General features: G+C 38.4%; 3 protein-coding genes across 4 annotated transcripts; 1 reads left to right on the forward strand and 2 right to left on the reverse strand.

Moving 5' to 3' along the window:
- The first annotated feature begins 133 nt into the window (after positions 1–133).
- LOC104766479 (uncharacterized) lies at positions 134–2,125 on the forward strand. 2 transcript variants are annotated; one of them, XM_010490375.3, is made up of 4 exons: positions 134–297; positions 1,085–1,360; positions 1,547–1,735; positions 1,839–2,125. In XM_010490375.3, exons 2-4 carry the CDS (start codon positions 1,112–1,114, stop codon positions 1,920–1,922), a joined length of 522 nt encoding a protein of 173 aa, XP_010488677.1. In that variant the 5' UTR covers positions 134–297; positions 1,085–1,111; the 3' UTR covers positions 1,923–2,125. The 2 variants fall into 2 exon arrangements, with proteins under 2 accessions (XP_010488677.1, XP_010488678.1); XM_010490376.3 differs by having other exon boundaries at positions 162–297; positions 1,089–1,360.
- Positions 2,126–5,781: 3,656 nt separating this feature from the next.
- On the reverse strand, positions 5,782–6,294 carry LOC147920590 (uncharacterized). Its single transcript, XM_087501148.1, has 2 exons — positions 6,175–6,294; positions 5,782–6,129 (listed from the first exon to the last, which is right to left on the reverse strand). Exons 1-2 carry the CDS (start codon positions 6,292–6,294, stop codon positions 5,782–5,784), a joined length of 468 nt encoding a protein of 155 aa, XP_087357274.1.
- Positions 6,295–8,948: 2,654 nt separating this feature from the next.
- LOC104766480 (uncharacterized) lies at positions 8,949–10,329 on the reverse strand. The gene is made up of 2 exons (XM_010490381.2): positions 9,783–10,329; positions 8,949–9,696 (listed from the first exon to the last, which is right to left on the reverse strand). Exons 1-2 carry the CDS (start codon positions 10,202–10,204, stop codon positions 9,165–9,167), a joined length of 954 nt encoding a protein of 317 aa, XP_010488683.1. The 5' UTR covers positions 10,205–10,329; the 3' UTR covers positions 8,949–9,164.
- Between the last annotated feature and the right edge of the window lie 1,791 nt (positions 10,330–12,120).

Below are 12,120 nucleotides of genomic sequence, written 5' to 3' on the forward strand. Positions count from 1 at the left end.
TTAAAACCAATTTTATATAATAAGATGTAACATTTACCATGTATAGATTATGTGTTGTATGATAAAATAAATTATATTGTTTATAATATATATTATGTTTTATATTTATTTATGAATTTTTATCATTGTTACTAACTTTTGTAAATATTAAGGACTATATTGCAAATTAATTAATTTTTATGGATTCATTGTCGGAGCAAACCAGGAGGAGACTTGTTGGAGATGATGCTTTAAACGAAGAAGAAGACTTTGGCGACAAAACAGTCTCGTTTTGTCTATCCAATCACTCTTGATCTGGTACGTTTACATCTGCAATCTCCTCATCTTATAGCCTCCCTCTCTTCACTTAAGAGATTTAATCATGGAACTAATTCATTCTGAATTAAGTTTCGTTGATCTGTTTGGAGAATGATCTTTCTGGGTTTTATAGCCAAATTTTTCCCTATGCACCCATTTTTCATTTCCCTTTAGTCCTTGTTGCAAAAATGTCAAATCTTTAGTATCTCTCATGTTGAGGAAAAAGCTGCACACAAAGTGTTCGTTACAATGCCGCAGCGAAACGTTATTTAACATTCGAGATTGGATTTATTATATTTTACAGTGTTATCTTGCTACCTAAGTTGGATTAGTTCTTGAAAATTTGAAGCGCTTCTTTGTTTTGAACATGTCACTCAATTCATGTAGTTCATTAGCATCTCGTCTTTACAGCTGTCTGATATTCTTAAGTATAGCATAGTGGTCGCAATTAAGTTTGCACATGGAGATTAGTTTTAGTATTGTTAGCTTCCGTGAAGATATCTGAAGTGTTTTTTTTGTTGAGGTCATTATGAGAGGATTGTGTTGTCCACTATGTATAGGATGGGTGTGTTCTTGTAAGAGGGCTTCTGGTTAAATAAAAAAGAGACTTATAGTTTCATCTAATTCTATATCTGTTGCATCTTACTTTCTCTAATTAAACAAAAGTTGCAAAAACGTCTATTTCTCGCTTGATGTTTTGTGTTGGAGTTTGGCTAATGGTTCCATCGTTTCATTGATTCCAATTTGGCTAAACTGTGTTTTTTTTTCTTTCTATTCTTTGACATAGAAAGAAGATTCCCTGCTCCTGTTTATTATGATGTCTCGGCAAAGTCAGTTATTTACATTGCTTAAGAGAAGGTTTCATTCACCGTCTAATGATGCCCCAACAGAAACCTTAAGAAAGAAGTTAGCCGATTTACAAAAAAGTAAGAAGCGAAGGAACCCAGTAAAGAATCAGTTTCTAGTTGAAGTTCCAGAATCAAGATCGTATTTGGACACAGCAACCATGCCTATGTTCCTCGCCGTTGTCGGTGTTGCATTGTTTGCAAAGGTGTTAATGATGGTAAGACTTCCTTATATCATCTCTCTATGAGTGTGTCTTCCTTGTTAATGACTTAGCATCTGTTAAGTAGATGTGGCTTTGTATGTGAGCTGTTACACTGCTTTATAATTTCTTTGTGGAATTGAGTGATTAGATAAGGATATATCCTGAGGAAATTGCTGTTTCTTATTATTGGATTGTTGTTAGATCGATGATTCGAAATCGCAAGAAATGATTGAACGCAAGATAAAGAATGCACCACCGGGGCAAGGCACAGTGCGGATGATCGAACGTGAGGAGTGGGATGAGTTTAGAGAAGTAAGGCCAAGAACACCTTTTGAGTCCAAGCTTGCTCGCCCAAACGCACAAATAAGAACTGGAGAACCTGTGCGCAAGGTAAAAAAAACCTCTATTCAATCATCAAACCTTACTGTCATTTGCTAAATCATATCGTCGTCGTTTGATGATCAGACTTCTTACTTGTTTCCTTTTTCATCAGGATGACTTGAAAAACTGGACAATAGACGTGCTAACAGATGCGCTTGCACGAACCGAAGAAAGTGTTCGTCGCGGTTCCAGTTAGGTTTTTCTCCTCGATTCAATGTGAGTTTCCTGGTTGATATATATATATATATCTTGAGAATTTGGTAGTCGAGAACATTATCGGCCATTCTCCTAAGCGAACATATGCATTATTAGGACAGTAGAAAGAAGAACATACATAAGCAGTCTTGTAATAAAGAGATCTTGGAAAGGGAGATATGAATATTATCCTTTGTTTCGGAACTGCACACAAATTTTCATCAAAATCATTTAACATCTTTACAGTGTCGAGATATTTCACTCTAAATGGGTTTGATTGGTAACTTAAATATATTGTAGGTAAATTTAGTGGTTTTAAAAGACTAAACGCAGAACAGAGTTTAAAACAGAGCGAAACAAATCAAAAGGGGAAGGAAATAAAAGACTAAACGCTTCATTCTTCTTACAACGCAAGAGTGAAAGCCAAACTGATCACACTTTTGGGCAATGTCATGTGCAAGTCAAAAACTAGTGTTAAAACAAGGAGATTTACTTAGATGTTATACATTTTATATAATATTACCAGAATCTACAAAAAAAAAAATTATAACTAGAATATTTCGGGTATTTTCAAAATACCCAGCGTGCCCTTGTTTTAAGTTACCGAAAAAAACGTAACTACAAAAATGTCACTGTCACGTCAGATGCCACGTCAGAAATCGCTAACGTGTATTAATAACTCAGCCGTACCGCGTTGCAGAGGTAATGACGGCTGAGTTATAGGTATGTTGCGGTTGATTTATCAATAAAACATTTGAGTAAGAGCGGACGACTGACTTAGAGTATAACTCAGCCAAGAGTTACGGCTGACTTATTAAAATCTGGCTGAGTTATGCTCTAACTCAGCCGTCCTTACGACTTATTAAAATCTGGCTGAGTTATGCTCTAACTCAGTCGTCCTTACGGCTGAGTTTTCACCCGATGGTTGAGTTGTCAAAATTTTGGCTGAGTTATCAATACGACACGGCTAAATTAACTTTTTCCGGCTGGCTGAGTTATGAAAAATAGCTGACTTATGAGATGTAGTTACGGCTGAGTTATGGTTAAAAACTATAAGTCAGCTGTGATAGGATGACTTATCGTACAACTCGGCCATTTCACGGCTGACTTAGCAGCAAATGATTAATTACTAGAATGTTATTCAGTTACGACTGACTTATTAAACGATACGGCTGAGTTACATATTTTCAGTTGATGAAGCGGCTGAATTTGGCAGCCATTTTTTTGCTTTTTAATTACCGTAATGTTATCCATGTTGTGACTGAGTTATAATTTGTTTGATGGCTGAGTTTTATTTAGGCTGAGTTATTATTTGTTTGATGGCTGACTTGCCACGTCGGACGCATCATCCATGTTGTCATCTTTCTTCTCCGGAAATACGAAACGTCGTTCCTTCGACTCTTGTTCTTCAACTGGTTATTAAGTGAACTATTTATATGGTTTTTACCTTCTTCTTCACCTTGTTCTTATACTTCTTCTTCACTTTCTTCTTCACCCTGTTCTTCTACTTATTCTTCACCTTGTTCTTTATTTTCTTTCATGGATCCAGTTCCGGTACTAGTTGTTTCCGGTAATTAGGTAAAGAAATAGAGATATGTATTTAACACCGACAATAGAGGGTGTATAGTTGTGCAGATAGATGGAGGCACAACACACGACAAGCTTGTGGAGCTTGTTCTTGAAGACTACGGATTGGACGCGTTTAGCCATGAGCTAAAGCTGAGCTACATGTTCTCGAACAAGGCACTAAAACTAATGGCGCATGATACTCCACCAGTTTTTGTCTCCAATGATCGACAGTTGCAATGTTTTTTGGGGCTATGGAAAATCGATCAGCTACGTCTCTGTGTGGAGTTTTCGGCTAAAGAGTCTACAAAAACTAGTGGAACTAGAGGAAGTATGAAATGGCCAAGCAGTAACTCGAAAGTAGAATGTACATACGAAGTGGACGGTGGGGGATTTGAAGGCAGTTGTTATGATTATAGTACGCTCCAAGACGAAGAAAACGAAGAAGAAGAAGTAGCTGTCGAAGAAGCAGCTGACGAAGAAGAAGACGATGAATTTTCAAGCCGATTTGATGTTTTCGACGACTCCAATGGTGAGTAATCTGATGATGAGAACTTTTCTGTATTGGGCGAGCCTCAGAGTAAAGAGGAAGACTCACCGACTCTACCTCTTAAGAAGAGAGCTCATATAGATAATAACTTTGACGGATCGAAGATGAAGCCGGAGGCTATTAGGTTGCAGGTGTCAACGCTAAAAATTGTTGTAGGACAATGATACCGGAGCAAAAACGAGTTCAAGAATTACGTGAAACTTATTTTGGTTAGGGATGGATTTGATTTTAATATACCAGTATCAAATCCGAGAATGGTGATTCTGAAGTGCTGGGTTGAAGGATGTCTTTGGAGAGTTCGTGCATCTGTACAAAGGGATGACCCGGATTTTCATGTTCGTTTATACGATTCGGAACACACATGTTCTATGACGGAACGTTCTACTCGATCCCGCCAAGCAACAACTGATGTATTGGCAGGTCTTTACAGGGACTATCTTGGTGATCTTGGTCCGGAAGTTAAACCTAAAAGTGTCGGAATCATTTTTAGTAAGCAATTTAGTATGAAGGTAATTACTATGTTTCAACTGACTTATTGATAATAATGGCTGACATATCATTACGTTATGGCTGGATTATTAATACAAATTGGCTGACTTATATGAATGTCTTGGCTGAGTTATTACATTTTGATTCTTCACGGCTGACTAATTATGGCTGACTTATATGTATGTATAGGCTGAGTTATTTACATATTACGGCTGACTTATTGAATGTATTGGCTGAGTTATATATATATATATATATATATATATATATTATGGATGATTTATTAATTTGTTGGTGTCAATAAATGGGTTATTGGAAGGCATATCGAACGCTGTTGAATGCAAGGCAGATCGATCAGGGAACTCCCGAGGATAGTTTTAGCGAATTGCCTTCTTACTTATACATGTTAAGAAGGGAAAATCCGGGTACAGTCATACGTCTTCAAATAGATGATGAAGGAAGATTCAAATATGTTTTTATTGCTTTTGGTGCGAGTATTGCTGGGTTTGGTTTCATGCGCAAAGTTGTTGTTGTCGACATAACGTTTCTCCATGGTAGTTACAAAGGGACGCTTCTAACAGCCCTAGCTCAGGATGGTAACTTTCAAATTTTCCCAATAGCTTTCGCTGTTGTTGACACTGAAAATGATGAGTCTTGGCGTTGGTTTTTTACACAACTCAAAGTTGCCATTCCTGACGAAAAGGATCTTGCGATAATCTCCGACAGACATAAGTCAAGAGGGAAAGTGATTGGTGAAGTGTATCCGTTGGCTTCGCGTGGAATTTGCACTTACCATTTGTATAAGAACATCTTGGTGAAGTTCAAAGGAAAACATTTGTTCACTAAATCATAACTCAGCCATCACTAAATAATAACTCAGCCATTACAAATACTAACTCAGCCATCACTAAATAATAACTCAGCCATCACTAAATCATAACTCAGCCATCACAAAATCATAACTCAGCCATTACTAAACAATCACTCAACCACTAATAAATCTTACCTCACCAAGCGCTTTGATCTCTTCAGCAATTACCGATTCCATCATTGAACGTGTACGGTTTCCACCCCATTGAAGCAACGGTATGCTACCATTTTCAGGTTTTGCATTCTCAAATCATTCTCCAATGCATTTGACTGACTCATACGCCCAAGCCTGTAACACGGATGTAAAACCAATAAGGGTGTACGTCTTTCCCGTAGGCTTCAACATCTTTATAGAATCAACAAGAGTTTCAAATGCTGACCGACCCTATGGATAAGTCTTAATGGTTTCATCATCAAAAACTCTTTTCGCATTTTTAAATGGTATTCTAGAGTTATGATGCAAGGCATAAAGTCCAATGGCTTGAAAACACAACAGCCCCAACCATTTACGGGGATTAGGTAACCATCCCCGACACACTTTTAATCCTGCCCTGAGTTCATCTAATGTTGGACCTTCCCCACCAGGCACGTTCAAAAGTTTGAAGAACTCTTTGTATTCCTCTTGAAGTTCAAACCTTTCTGTAGGTATTGGGTCTATGTTTAACCCCGTGACATGAGCAAATTCATTAAGGCCAAACCTGATAGGTTGACCACCGACGATAAACCAAAGCTCCTTCTTATGTATTCTTAACTGGTTACATAGTAGGAAATGTGCAACCTTACCAGACCACACGAATTCACCATCAACTAGCTTAGGAATTATTCCAATAGGTAATTTTTTCGTTTCATCCCACCCATCATGTCCTATTGATTCCCTAATCTCAGGGAAATTTGCCATCTTGAAATTGTTATTAATTTGTTTACCCTCTAGAATAGACTTTTCTTCCGGGTAAAGTCTTGGGGGTAATTGTAAGACCCCGACCCTAAAATTCTGTACATGGCCGTACGGCCAATAAAATTTCTTAGGGCCTATTTAAATTCTGTTTGTTCGTTTAACATTATGCAACAACGGTTAAGTAAAACAGGTGAAATTAACTGAAAATATGCATTAATAATTCAATAGGTACAATACTCCCAATAGCCATCTAAGGTACTAGTACAATTCCTTAGAAATATAAAACCATAAATAAAACTACCCAAAGCCACCATCCTCTTCCTCCCTTGCCTCCGTCACACAAGCTGGTCAGCCACTAACATCTTGGTCATCAGACCTATCCTTTCCTGCGTCCATAAAAGGAGGCGTAAGCAAACAAGTTTGCTTAGTGGAGCGGTCATCCCGTCTCACTAGGCTCAGTTCAACAATCTTATCCGACACAGGGTATATTCCTATCAAGTCAAACAAGTCAAACAAATCACATCGGACAGTCGCCTAAATCGTTTAGACCGACCCCCTTTCATATTGCAATAGAAATCATTAACCATTAACCATGACAAGCAAGCAAACAAGATTAAATAACCGCGGGTGAAGAGATCAGCCATGGAACTCGGCCACAGTCACGCACTCACCTTCGGTTCTGACCTACGGTGCTAAACTCTTGGTTCCTATGCCCAATTCTGATCCCCGCCTCTACACGGACAGATCGACATCGTTATCACCCGATGTATGAACCATGTACTATTGACGGATCAAGGTGGAAGAAGGCTTACCGTTCTCTTCTCGATCTAGACTTAGGAATTTCTAGGTCAAGCTCTATGGAAACTCGTCTCTTCTTTTCTCTCTTGCGGCGGCCAATGGGTTTATGCAAATGCTCTCGAGAGAGAGAGATTAGGGTCTATCCTATATATTTATAGGGTCGACTAAACCGCCTCAAATTTCCTTGAAACGATAAGCCTTATCGTCCCCTAACTTCCCTTATTTCTCGCATCTATCCTTATCCAACCAACTTTGCCTTTTCCGCAAGTTTCCATTTCTCTCGGGTTTCCTTTCCTGTGAGTCAGCTTAAATCTTCGCAAGATTACCGAGTTCCCGGCCCATCCATCGGCCCTTTGTCTAATCGATCCATCCTTGTCCCTCGGCCCTTAGTCCGGATAGTTCTACTTCACTATCACTCTTACTATCACTATCACTAGGACTTTCACTCCCATTGTCACTCGGACTGTCACTTAGACTAAATACTGAAATGTCCCATTTCATCCTGAAACTTACATGCCTACATCGTCTATATGAAGCTAAGGATTCCGTTCCTTCAGTTCAAACATCTGTTCACTACTTCGGTAGTCTCGAACTCCACATTTTCCATTCGAATACCCATCAACTATCGAACTCATGGCCATTGTCCTTTCTGACCCATGATTCTTCCCTCGTACGTGCAACGTACATCTTGATACCGTCCTTTTATCGTACTATTCTCGTACCGCTATCGTCGCTGATATTTGTCCAATATCGTCTCTGATATTCGTCCGATATCGTCTCTGATACTCGTCCGATATCGTCTCTGATACTCATCCGATACCGTCTATGGTATTCGTCCGATACCGTCTCTAGTACTCGTCTGCTACCGTCTCTGATACTCGTCTGATATCGTCTCTGGTATTCGTCTAATACCGTCTCTAGTACTTGTCCGATACCGTCTCTGATACTCGTTTGATACCGTCTCTGGTACTCGTCCGATCATCGACCCTCTGGTCGTACCATCTTATGTACCGCGTACGTGCCACCTCACGTACCGCGTACGTACCAGATCATGTACCGTGTCTGTACCATCCCACGTACCGCGTACATACCATCTCGTGTACCGCCGATACGGTGGAAGCGGGTTGTTACAGTAATCCCTTGCTTGTTCTTCAGAAATAACCTCCATTGACATCTGATATCAGCCATAACATATAACAAACTCAGACACAAAGCATAAAATAACTCAGCCACAACTCAGCCACAAATACATAACTCAGTCGTAAAGTATAAAATAACTCAGTCGTAAAGCATAAGATAACTCGGCCCCAAATACATTGTTAACCATAACTCAACCGTAAATCGTAAAATAACTCAGCCACAACATCAAACACACTGAGCCACATGCATTAATATCCCAATCATAAATCAGTCATAAAGCCTACAGTAACTCAGCCATCGATTCAAATAGATCTAACAAATCATCCACCATATCTAAATCAACGACGGCGACAATCAGCCGTAAACTATCGATAAAAACTCTCAATCATCCGCAAAACTCAAAAATAAAGATTCGAGACATACCAGAACTGGAAAACGAGACGACTTAGACGGAAACGAACAAGACAGTGACGACAAAGAGATAGAGAGAGCGAGAGAGGATATCGAGCGAGGACAGCGAGAGATAACGGCGAGAGAGTACAGAAAGACAGAATGTCGCCGGAATTAGGGTTCGCCGACGAGAGAGAGTTTTTTTTTTCGCGGTGAGTTTTTTTTTTCGCTGTTTGTGAACAGTGAAAACTGTTCACTTTCCCTCTCTTCTGATATATAAAAAAATAAACTGTCATTCTGGAAAAAAAACTGTCTAATGACATGTAAAATCGAGAATGATGTGTATTTTAATTTGCTGATGTGTATTTTTTTTTATTTTTTTACTCAAAATCGAAAAACTAAATCCAAAGGGTAAATTGTAATTACACCTAGAACACTAAACATTTGAACAATTTTTAGAAAATTGTTAGATATAAGGAATAAACCAACTTTTGGGTAACATCTAAGAATTCTTTCTTAAAACAATCAAGACATTTTTGTTAGAGTCAGTTGTCCTTCAAATGGCTGCCCGGCTTCTCCAAGAACTTGGAGATTACCATACCGATAGCAAAGAAGAGTGCCGTCACTGATACGTTGATAGGACCCTCACGGCGTTTTTTCTCGACAAAACACCAATTGATCGACGACACTAGTAGCTGACCAACGCCACAGAACAATAAGACCGTATCCGAGAAACTTGCGAAGATTCTGTTGTAGCCACGTGATGGATAGTAGAACCAAGGTATAGGCCACTTGCAACGGAAACAAAGTTTATGGACTCGGATTTTGTAAGTGAGGTCAATGATGGAGAGGACAACAGAAACAATTGCCATTGCTAAAGAGAGTCTTGCGAAGTAAGGCTTGCCAACGGAAGAACACTGGTCCGCAACCACTGAAGCAATCTCTACGAGCAAATTGATGATGACGAGGAAGGTCATTGCAATGGAACACCGGCTTCTATTTTTCACTATCGGCTTGTTAGGCTTCACAATCTTCATGAGTTTGAGAAAGATCTTCCCCACAAAAACGCTCTCATCCCTGAACATCTTACATCAATATTACATGGATGTTGTTTTAAACAATTTGAATGAATGATAAAGAAGAAGAAGAAGAAGAAGTGGAACCTTGCATACATCCGGCCAGGTAGCGCAGCAATTTTGGTTACAGCATCGACCCATCTAACCGCCTCTTCCTTGCCAATTTTAAATCTAGCGAAGACTTCATCGGCTACTACATGGCAAGGCTCTGTGTCAAGGAACACCGGTATGATAACTTGTCCGGCGGTTCTTTCCCCCTTTATGATCGTCTCAAGCTTTTTCAAGTTCCAATACCGTCGACGTTTTATTAAAGTAGCACTGAAGACAATCACTAAAACCTTGGATTCTTCTATTGCTTGAACGTCAACATGCTCACTTTGTCTGGGACTGTTGGAGATATCTTCAAAGACTTTTATTTGCCGACTGAGTAGAGCCGCTAATAATAATGAAGAAAAGCGAGTTCCACTTGAATCTCGGCAAAATATGTAAACGTCATCCCGGAAAACCATGACGACTTCTGCTGTGGATATGTTTCAAACTTTCAATCATCCATCCATATATATATATATAACCCCACTAACAACAACCGCGTTGGATTATTAATTTATTTGTGCCTCTCTTTTCTTGGGAGGTTCTGAATGAAAAATACAGTATAAACTTCCCGTTAGTCAACTAAACTATTATTAAAATTACTATGATTTTTTTTTAAAGTTATCAATATATATATATAAATAAAATGTAGCTTCTTTAATCGATTTTTTTCCATTTAATTATAAGGAAGCATAGTATAATTTTAATATGTTGCTTCTTTAATAGATGAAAAATTATCAATATAAGATAATCTTACTTTGTGAATAGATGCATTATAATTTAAAATTTAACAATTTAGCTCCTAGATTTGACCGGAGAAGTAATCAAAAATTTATATACTATGTATATTACAAAAAAAAAAAAAAGCATAAAACAATTTACCTATATGAGATACATAAAGATTTGACTTGCAATGTTCTGAATCGTTTTCAAGTACGAGCGCGTAAAGACCAAAAGTCTTGAGCTTGTTTTCCATTGTAATTAGTTTACGTATTCTACTCAGTTTGAGTCTTCATATATAATGTAATATTGATATATTCTACCAGACTGTAAAATATGGTTAGTTCGATCGGTCTTGTTAACATAAATTTGTTTCATATCGATTAGACTGTGAAATAGTTCGATCGGTCTTGTTAACATAAATTTGTTTCAAATCAATTAGACTGTAAAATATGGTTAGTTCGATCGGTCTTGTTAACATAAATTTGTTTTGAACCTAACATAAAGTATTCAACCTCCATCAGGATAGAAATAGTTATATCTGCATCAGAGAGAGAAATGATGATTACAAAAAGAAGAGATGTTAATCTTCTCTCTATGCCATTTCCATGTTAAAATTTCAAAAACTGATGAGAGATATTGTTGTGTTTTACCTAGAAAATAAGCAAAGGGGGCAAATCAAATTCACTCTGCCGTTTTTTAATGATGAGGAGCCAACTCAGCCAACCATAAGGGATCAATTCTTGTGAGGTTCTTGATGTACTTCTTGCTGGTTTGCATGAGCTCAGGTTTCGCACGGAATAGAACAGAAGTTGGGTGGATGTGGACAATCTCACCACTTTCCAAAGCCCTGTCAAGTCATTAGATGACGATGGAAGTTTTGTTAAGAGGAAGAAGAAAAAGAGCAGAGCATAATAGGCGTATTTACATGTTAAAATATTTACATAGTCGTGTACACAATATGGCATGAACGTAACGCGCGTCTATACACCAACTCCCGCACTCCGGTGGAAGGTCTCTTCTCTCACCTTGACAAAAGGATTTGAAACACCTGCCTGATACAGGAAAAGAGATGAGAAGAAGAGCATGTGTGGCACGTGAGAAAGTAACAAGTTGCTGGACACGTGGGTGAAGTTTATTGGCTGAAAAAGTTTGTTTGAGGGAGAAATCGGGAGCTGAAGGTTGTAAGGGGGAAGCGAAGAACATTTGCAGAATTAACCAGAAAATATTGATTTGTGTAATCTTTTTCTTCTCCAATTCTCTCTGTAAACTCTTAGGGTTGTTGTTTCATTGTTGTTAGAGCTGTTCTTTGATAAATTTGAGTTAACAATCTTAAGAACAGGACAATACTGAATGATACTTTTTTATTAACAAAACGATTTTACAAAATGAGAGGACTTACGGATCCTCTCCCTCCCCCAAATTACTTCACCCAAAACCCAGATGATTATTCGTACTACCCCCTCGTTACTTTATACTACTCCCTTGTCTTATCCTAACAAAGTAGCCGTTTTGGCCAAATGCAATACTAGCGGCTTATTCCTCACTCCAATTAGGTGACCTGTAATCTCGATCCTTCCTTTTTTTAGTCAAACTAGGACACCTCCTCACTTCT

This window comes from Camelina sativa, chromosome 19 (assembly GCF_030686135.1).
Source record: "Camelina sativa cultivar CO46 ecotype springtype chromosome 19, ASM3068613v1".
In the NCBI taxonomy this organism is placed as follows: Eukaryota; Viridiplantae; Streptophyta; class Magnoliopsida; order Brassicales; family Brassicaceae; genus Camelina; species Camelina sativa.

Excerpts from the sequence above, each read along its gene's own strand:
- LOC104766480 (XM_010490381.2), bottom strand. The coding sequence starts at position 10,204 with ATGGTTTTCCGGGATGACGTTTACATATTTTGCCGAGATTCAAGTGGA. Across the intron at positions 9,697-9,782 it reads CCTGGCCGGATGTATGCAAG|GGATGAGAGCGTTTTTGTGG; the intron begins GTTCCACTTCTT and ends TAAGATGTTCAG.
- LOC147920590 (XM_087501148.1), bottom strand. The coding sequence starts at position 6,294 with ATGGCAAATTTCCCTGAGATTAGGGAATCAATAGGACATGATGGGTGG. Across the intron at positions 6,130-6,174 it reads AATTCGTGTGGTCTGGTAAG|GAGCTTTGGTTTATCGTCGG; the intron begins GTTGCACATTTC and ends ATACATAAGAAG.
- LOC104766479 (XM_010490375.3), top strand. The coding sequence starts at position 1,112 with ATGATGTCTCGGCAAAGTCAGTTATTTACATTGCTTAAGAGAAGGTTT. Across the intron at positions 1,361-1,546 it reads TTGCAAAGGTGTTAATGATG|ATCGATGATTCGAAATCGCA; the intron begins GTAAGACTTCCT and ends GATTGTTGTTAG. Across the intron at positions 1,736-1,838 it reads CTGGAGAACCTGTGCGCAAG|GATGACTTGAAAAACTGGAC; the intron begins GTAAAAAAAACC and ends CTTTTTCATCAG.